We start from the raw sequence: 22,530 nt of genomic DNA, 5'->3' as shown, positions 1-22,530 counted from the left end.
TGCCCTCCACTAGGTACTGTCCAACAGCTCCATGTCTCTTCTGAGGGGCCCAGAACTTGACACAGCGTTCCACACGCGGCCTCCCCAGGGCTGAGCGGAGGGGCGCGACCACCTCCCTCCACCTGCAGGCTACGGGTGGTGCTGGATGCAGCCCAGGATACCACCGGCCCTCCCGGCCGCCACAACGGCATCGCGGATTTCCCAGGCCCGGCTCCCGGGCACGGGCACAGGCACAGGCACGGGCACGGGCCCGGTACGGGCAGCACGGGCACGGGCCCGGTACGGGCAGCCCGGCCGGGCCCGCCCCCGGGCGGTGCGGCCCCGCCGGCCCGGCCCCGCGCCCCGGACGCGGTTGTGGCGGCGGAAGGGGCGGGGCGGGGCGGCCGCGGGCCCGGCGCGATGTTCCTGACGGCGGCGGCCCGTGAGTGGCGCGGGCGCGGGCGCGGCGGGGCCGGGCGGCGGCGGCGGCGGCGGCGGCCGGGGCCGTGAGGGGGGGCGGGCGTCCCGGCGGAGGCGGCGGCGGGGCCGCGACCTTCCCGGCCCTTCCCCTCCCTCGGCCGCGGGGCCTCCCGGCGTGCCCCGGAGGAAGCGCAGGGTGACCTAAACAGAACTTGCACAGACACAGTATCGACGGGCGCTTTTTAATACTTTTTTTAAAATTTAATTTAAGTGGGGGTTTGAATTTGTGCTGCAGATTTATGATGACTTTAAATTCAGTGGGGTGACAGAAAAGTAACTCAGCCTGTTTCATGCTATGCTGTGGGTTGGATCAGCGGACCCAAAATCAGCCTCGCGGAAGGGTCGGGCTCAGCTGGGCGGGGCTCCCTGCTCTGCACCTGTGGCCGGGCAAACCCTTGTGCTGGCACCATCGCAGGAGCCCAAGCCGGAGTGGGTGGGAATAAGTCCGGGGGACTGGGACTGCAGTTTCCATCAGCAGTGTTCCTCACACCTGTCGTAACTTCACATTCACCCAGAGAAATCGCACTTGGCACTGAAGCTGAAAACTCATTGAGAACATCTGGAGGATGCAGCAAATGCAGCCTGTCATGCTGGGCACTGCATTTGCACAGACACTTATAAAGGTGACGTGATGGCAGAAAGAGCAGGGAACTGACAGCATGTGGAAGAAGGAGTGATGCTTTATTGTGACAGTAAATCTCTTCACACTATCTCTCTGGGGCTTTAGCAAAGTCAGGCCATGGAAAACGCTTAATCTGTATATGTTGCATATAAAGGAAACAAGGTAAAATGGTAACTGTTTCTTCTGTTTTTCTCTTCTTCATGCTGCCAAAAAAACCCAAAAAAACTAACCCCAGTGGCCAAGAGCAAATCTAAGTAAGTGATGGATTTCCTCACCAGTTTTTGATTATTGGTATGTTGTATCTTTGCAAAGTGTTGCGCTGCTCTAGATTTTTTAATATACCTGAGAGAGCTGCAGTCCTTGCATCTAGCTGCCTTCTCTCAGTCATTCTGTAAGTGTGTCTTCTCACAGGTAAGTACAGAATGGTGTGAAACTCTCCCATGGGTTCTGAACTCATAGCAGAGGCAGGTTTTGTCCTATGGGCTGCTGCATCAAGCTCAGCAGTAATCTCCAAAGCGCACTGCACAGGGGGAAGCACACCTCTGTGCTCTGTGATTAAAGAGAGGCTGTAAATTATCCAAGTATTTTTCCTGTTGTTCACCTGTCACACCTTTTTAGCTAAGGAGGGTAAACTAAGGTACAGCGTGGGTCTCTGTTGTCTGTGGTGTGGAATTTGGGCAGGTGCAGTGAAGCTTTCCCATAGCCAGAGTGCAGAACATTTCCTAGGCTTAGCATATTCCTGAGTTTGTGTGTGAGGAATGGACGGAGTGCAGTCACTGCTCTGGGCATCTTAGTTTGCTCTGTAGTCCAGCTCAGCAGAGATGTTAGTGGGCTCTGCAAGAAAATTAGTCACAGGCCCCTGATGTGTAAAGAAAGCTGATACTGTGTTAAGGGTTGGAAAGGAAGGAATATGTACTTTGAGCACACCATTACCCTTACAATGTGGGCATAAGGAAATAAGATCATGTGAAGAAACTGACTTGGATCCAAAATGCTGTTTGTAAGAAAATTAGCTGGAGAAATCCAAGAGGCTAAACTGGTACGTTTATGTGAACACATTCCTGCCTTCCTATTCCCAAAAGTTGCATTCTGTGTGAGAGTATTATACTTGGTACTACACAGGCCTGGGATCTATGGCCTTTGGTACATTTCCTGTATTTTGGGTGTTTTAGGAATCTGCCCCCAGCAGAGCCAGTACCAACCGCTTGCCACATTTGAGCAGATTCTTCTGCTACAGAATTTCTGCACACTTGGTAGGTTTTGAAATTAAGAAAGCACTTCCCAAGTATGTGCCTGACAGAGAGCAGTTTGACATCTCATCTGTTCATAAAAACAAACACAGCAAACCAGGAGGTTTCTGCAAGGTGAAAAAGTAGCTTTTTTAAATGGTGTTACTAATGTTAATGCAGGGATTCCTACCACACACTCCCTTTTATTTTTTAACCCAATGTTTCTTTCTGTTCTTTTACAGTCCCATATGCACTCCAGGAATCTTATATTGTTCTTATATTATTTATCCTTTTCCACTCCTCTTGGGTTTCTTCCTGTGCCCCAACATATTTCAAGTGTTGTTTTCTGCCTCTGCTCCTTGTTACATTTCTTAACTGGGGAGTCATTTTTTTCAGCAAGGTGTATTGTTTGGAATGGGCTTGGCCTCAGACGTGTGGTGCACAGGAATTTCAAGGCCTGGTCTCACTGATGCCACTGATTCCCCCAGAAAGGGGAAACTGCATGGGGGCTTTGAGGAAGTGAGTGAGATACAGGGAAAGGAGTCTTTGTGGTTACTGAAGCTTCACAGCACACCTGCAGTAGTGTACAGCAGAGGACAGCAAGCAGGGATAATCCCAAGAATATGCTTGCTCAGTTGTCTGCAGAAATCCAGTGTCTCTCTTTATTTTGAACTTGGTAGTAAATTAGATTGCAAAGCTGAGAAGGAAGATCTTAAGGAAATACGCTGGTCAGAACTGAACAAGTGAGGAGGAGCAGGTTAATTCTGACAGACCATTTTGTGTTAGAAACAGGAAAATACAGGAAAATGGAAAGTGAACTGATTGCCCACATGCAGAGGTGTATCCACCTCTTCATTGAAATCAAAGAGAAGGATGTAATTTACAGACTGGTTAAAGGGTTTTACAATTTTTTGAAACTTCAGAAGATGCCCTCTCTGTGGGAAGTTGCTTGGATCTTGGCACACTTCCAGATTGGGGGTGTGGAGCAGCTTCCTCAGTCTCCTGCTCCCGGGACACCGCAGTTGCTGCCAGCCTGCCCCGCAAACCGAGACCCCTCCGGTGGGGAAGGGGGTTCCCGTGGCTGGGTTAATATAAAGCTATGTATCTCTAGCAGGTTGGATGGTGCCAAGGGGTTCTGCTTCTCCTTTTGCAAGCCTTTTGTGCCAGCCTATCTCCTTAGCTTCCTCTCTGCATGAGGAAGTGATAGTCTGTGATACAGTGTTATCTACAGCCTGAACATCTTTAACTACCATCATCCTTCCTCTCTTGCCCTTAGCTTTTAAGCCATAGTGACTCAATTGTACGCTGATTTTCCTAATTGCTTTTTTTCTCTCCCGTTTTTATTCCTCCCACCTCACTGTTTTTTGGAGGAGCTGCAAGTTCTCTCTAGGCTTGTATCCTGTTGAGGTATTATTTCCTTAAACTTGATGCTGGACCTTATGGTTTAGTGTTTGTCTATGTTAAAAGTTAAGCATATGTAGTTTTGATGCTCTCATCCCTGAAGTTGAAATTAAGTGTCTTATGTGATTGTGCCCAGCTGTGTGTGCTGAAGGCTTGTCCATTTGCCCGTGCCCTGGCAGATGTGGTGGGGCCCTCTCAGGGCCCTGCACTGACACAGAGAAACCCCTTGTGACTTCAGGTACATTCTGGTGAGGATGAAAAGTGCTGCGGAGACAGGCTACTGCTTCAACATCAGGAGACTCCGACTGCAGGAAAAGCTGGTCCTGCTGAGATACGATCCCATCGGTAAGAGCTCGGGGAAGAAGTCAGCCTGCTTTGTGTGAGCTTCTCTGACTCTCTGGGGGAGAGGATTTGAATGCAACAGGATTTTTCCCATCTAAACAGAATATGTCATAACATGTTTCATACTCAAATGACTGTAGGGTTGCTGTTCTTCATGACATTCCAGTGGGAAGTAAATGTTGCCCTCATTTTACAGATTGTGGCAGTGAAACAAAGTAATGACTTGCCTGACACATCAGAGACTTTGATGACAGCCATGCCACATGTCACTGGCGAAGTCAAGTGACACAGGAGTTCTTTCATTCTGTTTCTTTGTGTGGTTTGCTAGACTGTGCTACCTCCAACAAGCAGGCGCAAAGTGTGCATCGACAGAAGCGTTCTGTTAAGATGCCATGGGAGCTCTAGACCAGAAATTTTAACTATCTCTTACAAAATGGACTCTTTCTTCTAAAGAAATAGGCACAGATTCTTCCAATTCCACAAATGATATCACTCTCCAGATGGCAGTTGGATTATTTTATGTTCCCCTGGTCCTTGCAGATTTTCCCAGTTTAGGAATCTGATTTCTTGGACAGGTTATAGCGCTTGCCAAATTGCCTTTTGCTCACCCAGCTTTTTGGAAGGTGACTAAGGGTTCAAGTTTCTGTTGTTAGCATTAAATAGCTGAATTTAATGTTAAAAAGCTTCATGTGGGTAAACTTAGAATTTAAACCAAAACCATATTAGAAATAACATGGGATAGCTAATGCAAAAAAGGCTTATTTAAAGTTGTAAAATATAAGAAATGTATTAAGCAGCTCTTAGTGGATAATGCATGGCCAGTAGTTATGTGATTCAAGCTTATTTTTTCGTAAAATATTCTATTATTGTTAGAGGACTACCTTTTCATTCTCAGAACTAACAGTACAGGAGTTTTGAGAAGTGAGAAAAACCACCAGAGAAGCAATATGCTGTTATCAAAGGTGACAGAGGTTGTGGCTTTCCTTTTGAATTCCACACAGAAGGGGAATCTGAGATCTCTGGGATTATATCCTTGAATAAGAAAAATAAATTATTGCATTGAAACATTGCGCAGTGATCCTCCAGAAGCTTTGCAACTTGTAGGGAAGTGAAGAAAGAGAAGAACTCAGATAGAACATGTAGTAGGTTGCTGAAGAAAGCTTTGATCTTTGTAGCCTGTAGTAGAACACAAGTGAGAAATTGATGTGAGAAAGTGTTGCATGTGTGAAGGGAAGTAAATTTGAGTCTAGATAACAACTCACATCAGGAATATGTTAGGAAGCATTTTCACTTGGCATGTGTTTTCACCTTATGTTTTGTACTTCTCAGAAACCTGGGGCATCCACAGAATGAAGCTTTTTAGTGAAGTAGTGGCAGGATTGCCCAAGTTTCACTACCTCCCCACTGCAGCAACAGAATCTGTACTATTTGCAGTATTTCTTAAAACAAAACTTTTTTGTGGAAGAAGAGATTTTGTTGAGTGGATTGCTCTTGCGTAGCTTTCAAAGGAATCCATATAATGAAAGTAACCAAACGTTGATTTTCAGAAGGCATTGTAAAGCTTTGCTTTGATTTGTTTTGTAATTTTTGGGTTTTATCAATGTATTGACTAAGCTTAACTTGCCCCTGCAGGTTTTTTTTGCAAACACCTGCATCAGGCATTGTGGTCATGGCCACCTTGTGCCTCGCTGAGAGATCCACAGGACAACTGGTTAACTCCTCAGTCAGCCTGTGAGGCCAACTGAATCCAGCTCATCATCCGTAGTTGTTTGGGCTCTGGAGTTAAGCGTAGTAGAAAACAGAAAGAACCTATTTTTGTCCCTACGTTGAACAGCTGTGACTCAGAATAGTCACACAGAGCAGCTGTTGAGTGTTTTCAGTCACTTGCATCCTGATACTTACTCTCACAGAGGTAAAGTGGACATCTTAGGAACTAAAAATTACATGTGGTAAAGTGAAAGCACCACTAAACTCCTTCAAGAGTTGGTTAACATCAGTGCTGTGCCAGTCAGTTGCTCCACACTCATTTAAGCAGTGAAGGCAGCCAGGAGAAAAGGAACGTGGGCTGGTTGAATTGAATTTTAACACTTCAGGCTTCTTTTTTTCTCTTTTTTCTCTCTCTCTCTTTTTTTTTTTTTTTTTTTTTTTTCCCTGTAGCAAAACAACGTGTCCTCTTCACAGAGAAGAGAAAAATCCGTTCTGTGTGAACAATGACTGGACCTGATTTATACATGAGAGGAGGATGGGGTGAACACTGATTCAGAAATCTAGCAACATGGGCTGAAAAGAGAGGAAATGAACTGGGATCACCGTCTCCTGTGATTTGAAGGCCATTGTGAATAAAACAATGTAGAGAGAGAAAATTCTTAATGTCTGGACATAGATCATCACAGTAACATTTATTTATCTTTTGAGTTATTTTTACAGTGCTCAATTAAAAAAAAATTAAACAGAAAATCCCATTGTCTGTGTTTGCTATTGTGAAAGAGGTTGCAATCTTCAAAGGAACTATTGTTTTATAAAGCAATAAAAATTAATATTTTCCACAGCAGGAATTCAAAGGCAGGATTGCAAGTTTTTCTAACCTACCAGCCACAGATGCGACAGTAGTGACCACGAGCTGGTGTCACTACTTGGAGGGGTAATGTTGCAGCAGCTCCTTCTGAGGAGAGAAGGAACGGGAACCTAGATGGGTTTTTGGATAAGCTATTAACATGGTTAAAGGCCTGTTATTATTTGCAGCTGGGTTAGGATGGGCTTTTGTCGAACATGAAGAAAACAAACAATGTAGTTGTTCTCTGATGTTCTTGTAAGTTTTTTTTCCTTAATTAGCTCACCTGTATTTAGAGCAATGTGGCTAGAAACGTTTTTCCAAGTCTACCTCAGTAGCATCCTGTCATATTTGCATTGGAAGCACAGAGTGCGGTGGGCACAGGCACCCCAGGCTCCATGTACAGGGCTTTGGTTGTGAGCCAAACACTGGCCCTGGTGTTTGAGCACCGAAGCTGCAGTCTCAAAGCTAATTCTCTGCTTCATGTGGTGCCATTTCACATCAGAAGTTCTGATAAAATCAAGTGAAAATACTGCCAGGAGCCCAATAACCCTCCAGGTGTTTTGCTGTAAACCTCATGTAGTTCATTCAGTAGAGCGCAGTGTGTGGGACGGCCACAGGGTTGTGTGGGGCCAGAGAGACCTGCTGTGCTGTGTTTGAAAGACCCACCACCCCCACCCCATCTTACTGCTGCAGAACAGGAACACACGGGATTCCTGAAATAAGCAAAGAGACTCTCCTGGCCTTTCCAGTCAGCAGAGGAGAACCTCAGCGCAGCCAGGAGAATAATGCTGCCTGGTATAAGATAAAATCAGTACAGCGAGCTAGACAATCAATTAGAAAAGGTCCTGAGGCAAGTCCTTCCTGTAAGGATATGAAGATTGCGTCCCCGCTGCCTGGACGCTCACTGAGGCGACGCAGTTAGACTTCCTGATCATTTCCTCCATGGATAACTTGGGATAGTAGGCCAGGTAGAAGGCCAGTGCTCCCACAAAACTGTCTCCAGCGCCCTAGAATAAAATAACAAACAAGCTTAAGTGTATTTGCACAGGGAAACAATTCAGATGCCTTTACCGGAAAGACACAAGTTGTAGCACTGATTGCAGGGGTCAGGAAATTGTTCAGGGGTTGAGTTCAATAGACTTTTCTATGCATAGGAAATTCTGCAAAATTAAACTAATGCCACAATACTATCCTTGTGCCCGGCTGCTGAGTCAAGGTGCACACTATAATGTGGCTTAAAACTTAAAGAAAAAGCAAAGCTAGTGTGCCACAGCTCAGCAAGATGCTGTTATAAATACTGCTTTTGAAATTTCCTGTTGTTGGAGTGTCCGATTTTGATTTCTCAACCTGGATGTTTCATTAAAGCTATTTTTCTCTTATTTAACTTCTGTTTTTTATAAAGGTCAGTGGTAGAAAGGGCAGAGAAAAGGGGAAAAAAATAAGCCATGTGGCTTGTGGTATCCGTAAATTCTTAGTTGCAGAGGGATATGTTTTGACACTTCCAGAACTTAGCTGTTGTTTATTCAAAGGACCCACTGTCATTAAAAACTATCATTGTGTCTATCACATAAATCACTCTCATTCCTGGGGCAAGCTTTGCCACCTGTGCTGAGTTTCACCAAGGAGGACGAAGACCGTGACACTCACCGGGAGCTCTGCCAGCCCTGAGCTACCCATCGTTCCCCAGCCATGCCCTGCCTGCCCCGTGGGAGCCCTCGGGAGGCATGGAGTAGCTCTGTCCCACATGGGCATGGGCCATAGCCCAGCTTGCCCTGACCCTTTTGCCCAGATGCTGCTGGTTGTGCTCTGGTCAGCAGGGAGTGACAGCTGTTTGCCTCCCAAGTGCTTTTTAACAATAACTGTTGTTTAGCGATGTTCAGTGCTATGAAGTATCCCCAGTAACTGGCAAAATTTAACTTGATTGATGGTCGTGCTTAATTTGATTTGCTCCTTTCAGTCCACTCTGTTCTTTCCCCCTCCACCCCTAAAACTGGTTTGATTTCCAAGGCCAGACTGATACCAGTTCTTGTGGGTATCATAAAGCTGGTCCTATAGTCCTTTTTTTTTAATCATACTTTTATACCAGTGAAGGCATTAAATGAGATGCACTAGGATTATCTTATTTCATTCCAGATCCAGCATATGGACTACCTCCCCTGAGGGATTTTGCCTCTGTAGTTGTAATAAATAGGCCCCAAGAGCCATGCAACAAGAGCAAAGGGCCTGGAAAAACTTTGTCAAAACAGCTCAGCAAAATTTCTAATGGAAGTTAACACTAGGAAGTAATATTGCAATTTTGAATACTAGTGTTTCTCGATCTTAAACTCTTACTTGCCCTGAAATCAGCTGACTATAATATCATTCCAGCAAAACAATGCCACTTCCACAGAAATTTGTTTTTTAATGTTGCAAGCAGCTGACAGGGCAGAGCAGCGTGGGCACTGCAAGGGACGCAACGGGTGAGCACAGGGTAGGGGCCCTACCCCAGGCCTGGCCTCTCCTTGCCCAGCCCCGCCACAGTGGCTGTTTGCATTGGTGCCTCCGGTCGGAAAACGCCCTGCTTAACTCCTGCTTGGCCTGGTTTGAATGTTGTCTTCCATCAGGATACAATGGAGAGCATGGCCTGGCAAATGACAAGTTAATAAGCAAAGCGGTACCCCTGCATGCAGCTGTAGCAGCACCTGTTTCAACAGTTCTGTATTCCTGAACATACCAGGGGCAGGTGAAGGTTTTTATCAATTTCTGTTGGGCCTTTGTCTCCCTTCTGGTTTCCGGAGTGTTCCCACAATGGCAGGTGGAGCAGGAGCAGGTGACTGCTAGTTAAGCATTGCCAGTGTCTTTTGTCTGATGCATAATACAAAAATTTCCATCCCATCTCAGAGTTCGTAATCTAATCACTGCATGATTAATTATTAAAGCTATTTTGGTGCTGTTGTTACAGACAGGAGTAGGATTTCAGCATGCAGATCTGTTCTGCTGTAGCTCTAGCAGGAAGAACATTTTTTACAGTGATCTCTGGGAAATGGAAGTAGCCAAATATTTTAATGAGTAATACTCAGAATATCTGGTGTCAAATGGCAGCAGCATGGAGCAGAAGACTGTCTTTCTGGTTTTTTCTTTAATGATTGCTGCACTGTTGGCTATAGGAACAAAAAAAGACTAACCACATGTCACCCAGGTCTTAGTCTGTGTGCCAGTGAGATGGAGTGTAAGTTCTCCCTGCAACATTACTGTGGCTCACTGCTCATGGGTGATGCTCTGAGGTTGTGAGATGGCTGGGGATCTCCCTTTTAGCATGACTGAATGATAAATGGCTCTGAAAGCAGAAAAGGAAGAGAACAGCAGACTTCCATCCAGAATGGAAAAAGGCCCCCTAGCAGTTTTTGCAAGAGAGAAGATTACAGGGTTATTGGAGAATACACAGAAGGATTTGATGCCAGTAAACTTTTGCTGAAATCCTCACTTCCCATGCATAGACTGAAGCAGTCAGTATCTGCAAAGCCCAGCTATTACAGACCCAAAGGGTATCATAAATCCAGCTGTTGGTAAGTGAACGTTTTGTGAGGGGGCTGTTTTCAACAGAGGAGCTGCTGCGCTGAGAACAGCGTCATGCATCAGATCAATTATGTAGATACCCTGCTCAGCCTTGCTCCTGGTCTGTGCAGACGTGACTGGTCAAACATGACTAAAAGAGCAATAGCAGAACTGGTTCAGCTGCAAGGTTAAGTGCAGTAAGAACTATTTTTGGCTTACAGAAACAGATCTTCCTTCTTTGGTATTGTGGATTAAACTACATTGGGTTTGGTAGATTCAGAAAAGGTTGGCACAGAGCACAAGAGGGAACTGGCTCAGAGTAAAATTAAGATTACACCAACACTGGAATAGCAAATAGATTTACATTTAGCTGTTTCAAAACCTGCTCTAAGAAAAATAATTCTAACCTAATTCACAAAAAAAAAAAAAAAAAAGAAAATTACCAGTAAGGTGCATCGAGAGTGTCCACTGACAAAATATAAATACAAAGTATGTAATATTTTACATTCTTCAGCATGTCTTCCGGGAATTCTAATACACTGCAGACTTTGAGATAATCCTCATATCCTTGAGTGCCTGGAGACAATTCATTCCATAATTATGAAAGTATAACGCATTTAACCTTTCTGTAAAGCTGGAGATGCTAGTTTGTTTGAAATAAAATAAAGAATTGTATTAAAAATTTGTCTGATATAGTGTGGCCTGTTCTGAAATACAAATGTCATGGTTTTGACTAATTTTTATGGTTTTGAAGCAGTTTTGAAAACCTATTTATATTCTGTGCCACTAGTCTGTAAGGTCCTTGTTTTCCTGTGTGTCTGGAAAAGGGCATTTTTGTTTCCTACAGTCCAGCACTGACTGAGATTCTGTGCCTCTAAAGAAGAGAAAACCCATGAAAACACTTCTATTTATACCTTAGCTTTTGTTAGTCCCGATTTGTCAGAAGCTGGTTCACAACTTTAGTATAACTATTTTTATACAATGCTGCCCTGAGAAGCTTTTTAAGGAAAGTGCTTTGTAAGTGGAAACTATATTGTTCAACAGCCTTTCCAGCATGTAAAGCCTTTTCCAATCCACCATGCACAGACTGTTAGGATGCATTTCACTTATACAATAAGATGACTTGCTCACCAAAAGAGTCTGGATACCAAGAGGCCAAAGGCCACAGTTCACAGAGTGGCAGCAGTTGCACCGACTTGTTCCAGGGCAATGTTTTGCTCAGCCTTTGCCCTCCCAGCCTGGGCAAGAGCAACAGCAACCATGGAAGAACATGAGAGGGCTCTGGCTCCTGAAACCTGATGTTGTTAGTGAACCTCAGAAAACTTTTCTCAGGTGATTTTTAAGAAGTTACAGTCCTTGTGAAGTCTGGCTATTAATGTGGATTCTTTCCATTAAACACATTCTAAGAGCATGTTACCAAGGCCCAAAGAAACAACTGAAAAGGATGTTTTACAGGAGTACAAGAGAAATGTTTTGCCCGTAATGATGTATTCTTCATGTAGTGAATAAATAAAACAGCAATCCAAAAGCTGTTAGAAACTGCCTCATGATGTAGAACCAGTAACATTGCTCACAGTGATGCTTTATGGCCTCCAAGGAGCATTCACAGAAGAGCACAAATAAACGAAGCCTGAGGATTACGCTGATTTAGTGCAGTCTACATCCATGGCAATGCAGAGATGCCCAGCTCTGTCGAAGGAATTGGGCCTTGGAGAATTCCTGCTGTATTTATAGCACTCCACAACTGTGTGATACTGGATTATGCTAAGGATGTTATCACTCTGTCACATCTGCTCAACGTTCCCTGCTGTACCTCTGCCTACTCTGTACCCGAACTGCAAATTAGCCCTATGTAACACAAAAAATAGCTGTCAGCAAAGGCACTCACTATCCATTGCTCAAAAGTGGGAAAAGCCTATGTCTCCCTACAAGAATCCCTGGGCTGTGCTCTGATGAAAGGTTACTTACTAGTGGAACTGGAAAAATATTTATGGCCTTCAGATATATTCAGATAGTCTTGTGCCATTAGGGTCTATGTCGCATCTAAGGGATAATTTCAGCTGAAATGCTCAGGGAATGAAATATCCTTTGATGACAGTGTGTGGTGGGGTGACCCTGGGTGGATACCAGGTGCCCACCAAAGCTACTCTGCCACTCCCCCGTTCAGTTGAACAAGGGAGAGGAAATAGAACAAAAAGCTTGTGGATTGGAATATGGGCCGGGAGCAACCACCATCATAGGCAAAACTAACCTGACTTAGGGAAATTAACTTATTACCAATCAGATCAGAGTAGAATAATGAGAAATAAAAGCAAATCTTAAAACACCTTCCTCCATCCTCTATTCTTCCCAAGCTTAATTTCACTTCCAATGTCTCTACCTCTTCCTCACACAGCAGTGCAGGATGACAGGACATGGGGATTGTGGTCAGTTCACCACACATTTTCTCTGCTGCTCCTTCTTCCTCAGGGGGAAGATTCCTCACACTCTTCTCCTGCTCCTGCATGGGGTCCCTGCCACAGGAGACAGTCCTCCATGAAATTCTCCAGCGTGAGTCCTTCCCACAGGCTAGAGTTCTTCACAAACTGCTCCGGAGTGGGTCCCTTCCACATGGTTCAGTCCTTCGGGAGCAGGCTGCTCCAGTGTGGGTCCCTCAGGGGGTCAGAAGTTCTGTCCGCACATCTGCTATAGCGTGGGCACCTCTCTCCACGGGTTCTGCCAGCACCCTGCTCCAGCATGGGCTCCCCATGGGTCACAGCCTCCCTTGGGCATTCACCTGCTCCAGCGTGGGTTTCCTCTGGGGCTGCAGGTGGATCTCTGCATCTCCAGGGACCTCCTTGGGCTGAGGGCTCAGCTGCCTCAGCATGGTCTGTGCCACGGGCTGCAGGGGAATCTCAGCTCCAGAGCCTGGAGCACCTCCTGCCCCTCCTTCTGCGCTGACCTTGGTGTCTGCACAATTGCTCCTGTCACATATTCTATCCCACTCTCCAGCTGTTCTTGCACACCACTACTTTTACTCTTCTTAAGGGGTAAAACTACATTATCCCAGAGGCGCTGCCACCATCACTGAAGAGCTCAGCCTTGGGCAGTGATGGATCCCTCATGGAGCATTGGCTCTATCGGACATGGGGGAAACTTCCAGGAGCTTTTCAGAGAAGCCATTCTTGTAGCCCCCCACTAGCAAAACCTTGCCATGAAAACCCCACTCACAGTGGTTGAATCAGTTATGCAGGTTTGGTTTTTTATGATTTCCTTCTTCCTGAAAGAACCCATGTTTATCCTCTATGTGATGGAGAATTATTTATTTCTGGAAATGTTCCTGGCTGGGTTTTTTTGCGTTTTGTATTTTTTTTTACTTCTGCATTTATTTGCCTGTGGAATACTTCTTAAAATTATTTTCTGGGAGGTTAATATTTTCCTCCCCACATATTTCCTCACGTTTCACTGGAAAGATATTTTGGCAGTTTAAATCAAGACAATCTTTACATTAAACTAACTCCACTATCTTGAAACTTTCCTGAAATTAAACTAATTTGACTATCTTCAAATGGTTTCCTAAAATCAAGGCCTAACAAGGGTGATTACTCCCACAGTGTCTGGGGTTGCTAATCCTGTGTGGAAGCTTTGCTGTCTTTGTAGGGCACCCTGCAGATACTGGTGTGGCTCTGCACAGCTGTGCTTAAAGGAGAAAACCTATTATAAACCCCTAAGACATTAAATATTTGAAAACTACAAAGAGATCTCCCACTAACAGTTATTCCTATATCTTTACATGCAATTTTGAGCCAGAACGAAGTGGTAGGAAGTCCTTAACTGGGAACTACCAAATTTAGCCATAAGAACCAAATTAACTCGAATCAAATAGCAGGGCTTGCCTTGCTAGATCTAAGTTAGGCTTTTGGTACTGACTAGATAGCACTGCAAAGCTACTTGGGTTGAAAATAAAGAAGAACTAGGAAAAGCACACTGTACCCCAGAGCTTTAGGGTCTGGATCCCCAACTCTCTTACTGTGCTAATCTGTCCTCTGGCAACTGAGTGTTTCTGCAGTCTTGTCACAAAGAAAGAGTAGATGTTACCCTAAGCCAAAGGAAAATATATAGAGAGAATCATGGTAGTGGTGCTTGTCTCTTTCTTTCTTCTTCCCCTCTGCCTTCCCCACAACGCCCCCCCAGAGCTGTCTGATGTGGTTTGCACACTCCAGGCAAAGCCATGGGGATCTGTTAAGACGCTGCCCCACCGTAGCTCCTTCCTCCTAGCCATGTGCAGAATGGCTGAGCTCAGCCAGTGTTTAACAACGGCAGGAGGTGTAAGCTAACACATTTTAATTTGCATTCCCTGTAGGTTGACAGTGCACTCTTTATTCCAGTGATTCAGACTGCAGTTTCATAATAGGCTTAAGCCAATCCATGGTGATGCTACTGCTGAAAGGCTCAGTCCCCACTCATGTTTTTATCCTTGTCTCATGTTCCCACGCCCTCCCCTACATCAGATTTAGCACTTGTGTGGCCAAGCAGTGAGGCAGATCAGTTCTCTGATCCTTCTGACGACTGGGCCAGCCAACACTGAGCGAGAAACAATAGTTTCCGCCCAGATCAGCAAGTTGCTGTATTACCACATGATAGCTAGTCCACAGCAAGGAGAAAGAGGTTAGAAACACTCCTTTCAGCATGATCTTGGATCAGCTCGAGCCAACTGTGAAACCTCACCCTCAGTCAACACCAGGCAATTCATTAACTCAGTTGTGTATCCAAGTCTTAATACGCTGGCTCCTTGTTCACACAGGCACAGCTGCCTGTTCCACTCTCCCCTCCGTGCCCTGTGGGCTCGGTCTGGAGGAATGAGGGAATGATCACGCTTCCTTTCTGCATCTTTACCAGACTCAGTTCTAGGAAGCTGAGGGAAGGAGCAATCCCTGACTTTCTTGCATTTATGTTGTGGTGTACCTGTACAGCCGTGAACTGGGAAAGTTTTTTGCTCTCTTACTCAAGTTGAACAAGGCCATCATATCATCTGGTCCTTCACATGTCCTGAGAACTTAAAAGGTAACTTAACTACACCCAATGTAGACTATCACTTGGGAAACATCAAAACCAAAGCATACCACACAATGCTTCACATCAGCCATCAGGAATTTTCACCCACTTCCTGACAGATTTCCTGATGGGTCATTAACAGTGATTAATCAGCCTGACCGTTAACCCCCTGCATTCCTGAGAGATTAATCTCAAAACAAGGCCTCCTGCAAGCAATTTCTTTCCTTTCTGAAACATCCTACTACATTTAAGTTATGCACTGTTTCTAAAAAGATCAGTGACAAGCATTACAGATGCATGAATTCCCCTGAAATGTTTGGTTTGTGGTGAATGTTGGAAATAAAACATACAACATTCACAACTCTGCAATTTTTAATTTGTATGTCATCTAAAAAGCACAGATGAAAGTATCTGCTTTACATTTCAAAGCCCATTTACAGCATCTACTTTGAAGGCAGGTAATAGTGCTCTCATTTCACATGATGGGAAATTAACCCAACTTAAGATCAAGGATGTTAAGAACACCCACTTTGAGACATCTGTGGGCTGAATCCAAAGCTCCAGATCTTTCATGGGCTAACAGGAGCTACCCATCTTCTGAAAGTGAGGCACAGTTTGGGAACCCCAAAACTGAGATATGCAAAAAAATTAGGCATACCTCCACAGCTCTGCTGGACTCTCAATCAGGATCAGAATAGAGGAACTCCCACCTCACTGTTTACAAGAAAAATACTGCAAAGTATCCGTGAGGTGATGGCCTTGTCTTAGTTCACACTGAAGTCTGGGAAAGATCATAGGAGAGCTACATTCTCCTGGATAATATTCACTGGAATATGCTGCTTAGCACTGGGGAACAAAGTTATTCTGTGTAGTAGACTGTTAGTCTAACCCCAGAAAGACAACAAAGTATTCACCCACAGGGAGCACTCTGCCTTCTGAATCATCGAAACAATTCAGTGTGATGATGCTCATATAAACTCCTTTCAACTCCAGATAGCATTAATGAGAAGTGACGAATTTATTTCTTTCTTCCACAATGGAGTAAGAGCACTGAACCAGGAACTCCATGCACCATTCTGAAAACAACAGATCCATCCTGCTGAACCTGTGAGATCCCTGTCAATTGAACAATTCACCACTACTCTGATTCCTATGCTACCAGGGCAATAGATACTTTGGCATGGAATTTTTCAATTTGGGATACACTTCTATGTAAATTTTCTGTTTAAGACAGAGTTCACTTTTGCCATCATTACCTGCTTTTCCCCTGGTACCACAGTTGAGCTTTGATCTGTGACCTCCTTTCATTTGATCTGGAAGTTCATGCCTCACATAGAAACTCAGAAATAGCAGAAGAAACCCTCCACACATTTCCCCCCCCCACCTCCTGCAGTGCATATAAAAAATGTATGACGTACAAAATGCAGTACTGGAAAATTCTCATTACACTTCATCTGAACACCTAACTCTCCAGTGGCACTCTTGCAAAATTATAAACCACAATATGTCAACAACAGGGAAGCACACAGACATCACTGCTAATAGACAGAAGATGGACTTTCAGCTGAACATGCTATAGGAGCTGTATCCACCTGTCCCAAAATTTGAACTTGCACAGAATCAGGAGTCATGGTTGAAGCCTGGTGCTAAATATAGCAGCTCCTCAGAAGGTTGATTTGTACTTCTCAAACTGGTTTATCAAGCCTCAATAACATGCAGCTACTCTCCTACTCTAATCAAAAGCTTCACTTATCTCCTTTCCTTGAGCAGTACTTCACTCCTTTCATTATTCATGTCACATTTGTGCCAAATTGTGCTTTCATCCCAACAAAGCTCATGCTTATGTGTTAATTCACAAACATCATTTAATGATGAAATGAAACTGCAGTCAAAGCTCTGCCCAAAATACATCACGGTATTTTGACTGTACACTGGAAATTCGGGCAGTGGGTTTCCCTCCCCAACTGGGAGACAGCTGGCCAAATTGCCACTAACTGTGTCACCCAGTATCATATATGAGGCTAAAATGGCTTCCCACCCCACAATGTAACAGTTAAGTAAGAATAAGGGAATATCTGTGCTGGACAATTTTACTAGCCACATGTGGTTTTTTTCTCTCAGACTGAAAATGCCAAAGGACTCTTAGTGATCCCATCTAATCTGATGAGAAGCACCCGGAATGACACAACTGCCATCTCGCCTGGAATTGATCAAAAAACCATTCTTTTTTTGCACGAAAGCTCCATATGCTCGAGTGCCTCTTTCAAAACCACAGCATCTAGCCTTTGTTGGCTGGCCACTGCTCCTGCCTACCTCTGAACTACACATCCTGAAAAGGAAAAAAAAAACCACCAAACTTCAGGAGGTTTTTTGTCTGAGCTCTCCCCAGCTTTGTCCCCTTGCCAGCTCCCTGCATTCTTTTTCCAACTGAGTTTGTGTAATCGTTTCGATGACTACTCAAGCTGTATCTCCTCTCTTGAATTTCAGTTAGATGTGACTTACAAGCCAGAACTGCTGTTCTGCTCAACAGTATTGTTCTCTGCTACCCACTCATTCTCTTGTCCTTAACCTGTGGGGTAGGAGTGCAGAAAACAGAGCTCCCACGCCTCACTCATGGTCTTCAGCAACAGGTGACCACCAAGGCATTGCTTCTGACAGAAAGGCATTCTCTGTGAGATTCCCTGTAATACAGATCTTTCCAAGCAACACACTGCCTGCTCAATGATTTCAGTAACAAAATCACAGATACCAGCAATGAGGCACAAGCTTCCAGAGAATTTCCTCATGTTTTCCCTGTATCTCTTTGTGTTTTGAAATGTATAAAACAAAAACTCCTTATAGACATTTGGGCAGCTGACAAACACTGTGGCCAGAATTCAGGAATCTGCTTTTCTACAAAGGACTTTCCCTACAATAGGTGGGTTTATGTCTGTATGTCTACCTTTAAACACACAGACACAAAAGAAAACCATGAAAAAAGTGGCAAAATCAGTGCACCCAACTGTAAACTTGCCATTAAAGACATTCCTGTAGGTTACTGCTATAAATCACCAAAACTTTAGTTTCCTTCCATTTCTCTGATGAAAGTTGTAAAATATATTCTGCCCATGAGACAGGCTACTAAAGATTAACTCCTTTATTCTTGATAAGAATACAACTTCTGGCATTTTCTGCGGTTACAATTTGCAAAAGCAAGAAGCCTGATTTCCCCACTATTCTCATTTCTCTGTTCTTGTTCTTTTGAAAACCTAATTGTGCAATATCACCAGTCCAACTCAAACCTTTCTGGTTTCTGTAGTGACCAAAACTACTTGGCACTGAAAACTCTGTTGGGGGAAATAATGAAATCTGATATTGTTCAATATCATCACTACTTGCAACTGGCATTTCTGGGCAACTAGGCAGGCAAGGGGATACAGAGCCAGGTTTGCCTTCCCTCTCACCACAGCCAGAACTGATGTGAAGAAACTCAGAAGAGTAAGTTATGTTCCACAACAATCTGGATGATATTTGGTTCTGCAGAGAATAGTTTTAAAGAAGAAAGGGAGGCATATAACATTTGTTAGCTAACCATGAAGAGGAAAAAAAGATGAGGAGTTTGGCCAAGAATATGCTGCACTATTACACAGCGGATTGCATTTGCAGCTTCCTACAGCTCAGGCCAGAAAAAGATACTTGGGAAGGTGACGCTCTGGATGTGCCAGAAGTGCCAGCTTCCACTAGCTATTTTTAACTGCAGGAATTTCATTAGAAAGGATGGCTGCACACAGTTGGTCTTCCTTCCTCTTCATCCTTTCTGCACCTCAGATATCCCAGAGTGCTATCTACCATTAAAACTGGTGCTCCTCGTATGCATGCACTGGCAGCCCAGGGTCTGCTCCAGCCCAGGGTGAGCTACATACCAGGACTGAGAATCCTTGGAAGAGACCCTGAGCTGGACTCATCATAAAGTCAAGAAGAGGAGAGCAAATCAAAAAAGGGATGCAGCATGTTTTGCTGTAATGATCTGACTTGTGTTGCATTCCATGGTTAGCCCAAGAGAAGCAATAAAAGTAATTTCCTGCTCTGCTCTCAACCTGCATAAATTATACCACTGTTTCATTTACTAAAACATCCCAGAAGTGAGATGGCACAAAGCTGTTTCTGAACTCAGCCTCTCTAGACCTCATCAGAATGTATTCTCAGGTGCAGATGTTGGATGTGGTATCATTCCTGTGTTCTGGCCCACAGATAAAACACTCGAGTTGCTACACATATGCTGCCAGCATCCCTACCTTTCTATGTCCAGAATAATAATCAACTGGGTTAATTTCCAAACTGGAATATTTCTCAGTATGCCAGTAGTGGAGCCAAAGCACCGGCTCTCATAGCATATTTCCATAAACCCCCTACAGCCTCTTCAAGGAGCATCCAATGCAAAGCAAATCTGCATTGCTATGTACTTTCTCCTTTATGTGGATATTTACAATAATGTCCAGTACTAAAAATGAAACAGCTGATAGCCTGACAAAAATTCTCCTCCGCTTCTATTTTTTTTTAAGATAAGCATAGAGAACAAGGCGTGGTTAAACAAGGGAAACAGGTTCACTTGCCAGTGACAAGCCAGCATCTGCATGTTTTGTTCCCTATCTACAAAACAGCATTCTGAATAGTAATATCCTCATGTTGTAAATAATGTAAGGTGCTTAGCAACTTTTTGTATATGTGTATATGGAATAAAGCTGTAGGACACAATGGGACACAATGCCATGACTTGTTACTGATCATGTGTAGCAAAACCAAACAACTCTTGGTATTACTAAAGTAGTTTTACTATGAGTTTTTTATTGCCTGGCACACTACAATCTTAGAAGGGACTTAAAAACTAAATATTTGCTTTAATCTTTTTTTTATAATAAGTCTTCATTAAGTACCCCTTGTAATTCAACACAATTTGTGGCAAATGCTAATACTGCTTTGGGCCCACTTCTCCCTGTCAGCTGTATCTCTGTTAAATTATGCATTTCCATCTGGAAAGAAACTGTACAGGACTGTAAGCTCTCTTCCACTTAGCGTCAGGAATGGAAAGGGATTTAATTAGATGCTCCATGGTTGAGAAAAGGACTAGAGTAAAGCCTGGGTGGTCCATGGAATCTTCCACTGGAAAACAAGACTGCAAATTGTTCTGTACAAGCCTGCTTCTGTTTGCTCATTTTGTTTACATTGTTTGTTCTTACAGATTAAAATAGACAGTTACTAGGCAGATAAACAGTGTCTCCTTCCACGACAATGTTGTCTAGAAGTTGAGAGCAGCATGGGACAATATATGCCTGTGCTTCATTTTTGGCTGCATCACTCCAACTCCCTATATAACTTGGAGCAGAACATTTTTAGCCTGTACCTCATTGCACTTCAGTCACTAACATTTTTGTTCCACTTTTCCAATTTGTACAAGCGGGATAATATAGCTTTCTGCTCTCCAAGTGAAAAGAGGGAGCCTCCAGCTTGCTCCACACTTTCTCAATTGACTGCCAATGCAGAGGGATGCCACTCTTGCAATCCCTCTTGTCACTGGATACCTGTGTACCCAAGCCTTAACAAACCAAAGTATCTTTAGAAGGCCTGAATCAGAAGCAGAAACTCATGAGGAATGAAGCAAGTCTCATCTAGATTTGACTGTGAGTCAACTCACATGCAGTGATTTCAGTCATGTGCCCTTTCTCAGTTCAGCTGAACTTCAGAACATAATAGATGCAGCTTTATTTAGACTTACAGTGGTGATCACTGATCGGAGTGTCTGGCAGATTAACTTATTCCTCATGGTTTTTCTGTTCCAAAATTCAATGGATTCCGTATTTGTAAAAGAGGGAATGCAGAAGGCTAAGTCAGAAAGTGGGCTATGACTGGAACTAAACTTATTTATTAACCTATTTGGGTTGCATGTTAAAGAAAGGAAGCTATTATGCTGTTGTTTTGTGGGATGTTAATGGGAGCTCTGGGCATAATTACTCTGTGTTGGTGTGTCTGAATAAACTCCACTGATAAATAAGATTTTTATCCAATAGTAACTTCTCTTTCCTTGAAAATGAAAGAGAATATGAGAGAGAAAAAAAAGAACTAAAAAAAAAGAGAAAAAAAGAGAAAAAAGAGAAAAGAAAAAGGAAAAAGGAAAAAGGAAAAGAGAAAAAAAGGGAAAGGAAAAAGAAAAAGAAAAAGAAAAAGAAAAAGAAAAAGAAAAAGAAAAAGAAAAAGAAAAAGAAAAAGAAAAAGAAAAAGAAAGAAAGAAAGAAAAAGGATATATTTTAGGGTTAAGATAAAAAAGAAAAAGGAAAACCGCAAATGTTTACTCCTTGCTACATCCTTGGGTAGGAAAAGGTTAAACAGTCAACATTTTTCTTTTCTTAGCAAGTTAGAGAACTGTACATCAGACACATTGTCTGCCAAATGCTTCATTTACTACCAGCTGCATTTTTACTTTGTTGAGAGATAGCTGAAATAAAATCACTGTTCTTTGTGCAAACGGCATGGTAAATAACGTACGGCTAAGAGATTATTAAATAGCAAAGGCATTTGATAATATTAGAGTCAACCACAAGTCCCACTTCTGCTGATGCACAGAATTTTGAGTAATTAGTCATTGCACAGCGTGTTGTATTTATATCCCCTTGAGCCTCAGACGTTAGGCCACAAAGTCAGGAGACAAAGAATTGCTGTTATTAGGAGGACTGTTTTGGATTTATTTATATTCTAAGGCTTTATTTCAGTGTCCACTTCACTCCTCTGGCTCAGGCTTCCTCCAAACCAGAAGATACAGCTAAGTCAGAGAATATTAGTGTAAACCATATTTTTACAGACAAGACCTCTCCACTTCAAGCAGAAGCACTTCAATGAGTTTGCAAAGCCCCAAAAGAAGCACAACTGGCCTGAGGTTATACAAAAAGCCTGGGAAAAAGGCCTCCCAGGTTCTGTTCTGATCTCTAACAGACTTCTCATGGCTTATATGCAACACATTAATAGCAGCTCCAATTTATGGACAGATAAATTGGGATACAAAGAAGACACGTAACTCTTCCAAGGATTTACAGCAAGTCTTTTGCAGAGCCCTGGAATTCTTAATCAGTCCTTTGTTCAAATTGCTAAACCACACTGCCTTCTTTAGACCACAATTGCTGCACAGGCCTGAATACTGTGACATATCTAAAATTATATAGCTACACACTTATATGAGGCTTTATTAAAATAAAGGTTGTGTAACATCTTCAGAATTCAATACAAAGCTGCTCAGTGAGCAATCTGCTGTTTAGACAGCCTTCATAATTCTCTCTCCTAGTAGAAGAGACAGATCTACTAAATTGTAATAAGAAATCTGAGGGAAA

At 43.5% G+C, this 22,530-nt stretch overlaps 2 protein-coding genes across 2 annotated transcripts in view; one reads left to right on the top strand and one right to left on the bottom strand.

The window, feature by feature from the left end:
* The first annotated feature begins 349 nt into the window (after nucleotides 1-349).
* On the top strand, nucleotides 350-6,506 carry MRPL33 (mitochondrial ribosomal protein L33). The gene is made up of 4 exons (XM_040058083.2): nucleotides 350-421; nucleotides 1,317-1,335; nucleotides 3,950-4,056; nucleotides 6,211-6,506. Exons 1-4 carry the CDS (start codon nucleotides 400-402, stop codon nucleotides 6,258-6,260), a joined length of 198 nt encoding a protein of 65 aa, XP_039914017.1. The 5' UTR covers nucleotides 350-399; the 3' UTR covers nucleotides 6,261-6,506.
* RBKS (ribokinase) overlaps nucleotides 6,434-22,530 on the bottom strand; it is a 78,314-nt gene continuing 62,217 nt past the window's right edge. The window contains exon 8 of the mRNA XM_040058082.2: nucleotides 6,434-7,614. Within this exon, the coding sequence (XP_039914016.1) occupies nucleotides 7,441-7,614 (174 nt within the window). The 3' untranslated portion in view covers nucleotides 6,434-7,440. The remainder of the gene's footprint in view (nucleotides 7,615-22,530) is intronic.

The sequence above is a fragment of the Hirundo rustica genome, chromosome 3 (genome assembly GCF_015227805.2).
Source record: "Hirundo rustica isolate bHirRus1 chromosome 3, bHirRus1.pri.v3, whole genome shotgun sequence".
Taxonomy (NCBI): Eukaryota; Metazoa; Chordata; class Aves; order Passeriformes; family Hirundinidae; genus Hirundo; species Hirundo rustica.
This window is presented reverse-complemented; position numbering and strand designations above follow the sequence as displayed.

What these genes read in the sequence shown, in the direction of transcription:
- MRPL33 (XM_040058083.2), top strand. Translation starts at nt 400, where the DNA reads ATGTTCCTGACGGCGGCGGCCC. An exon ending in GCTGAGATACGATCCCATCG is followed by an intron (nt 4,057 to 6,210) that starts GTAAGAGCTCGG and finishes TTTTCCCTGTAG; the next exon opens with CAAAACAACGTGTCCTCTTC.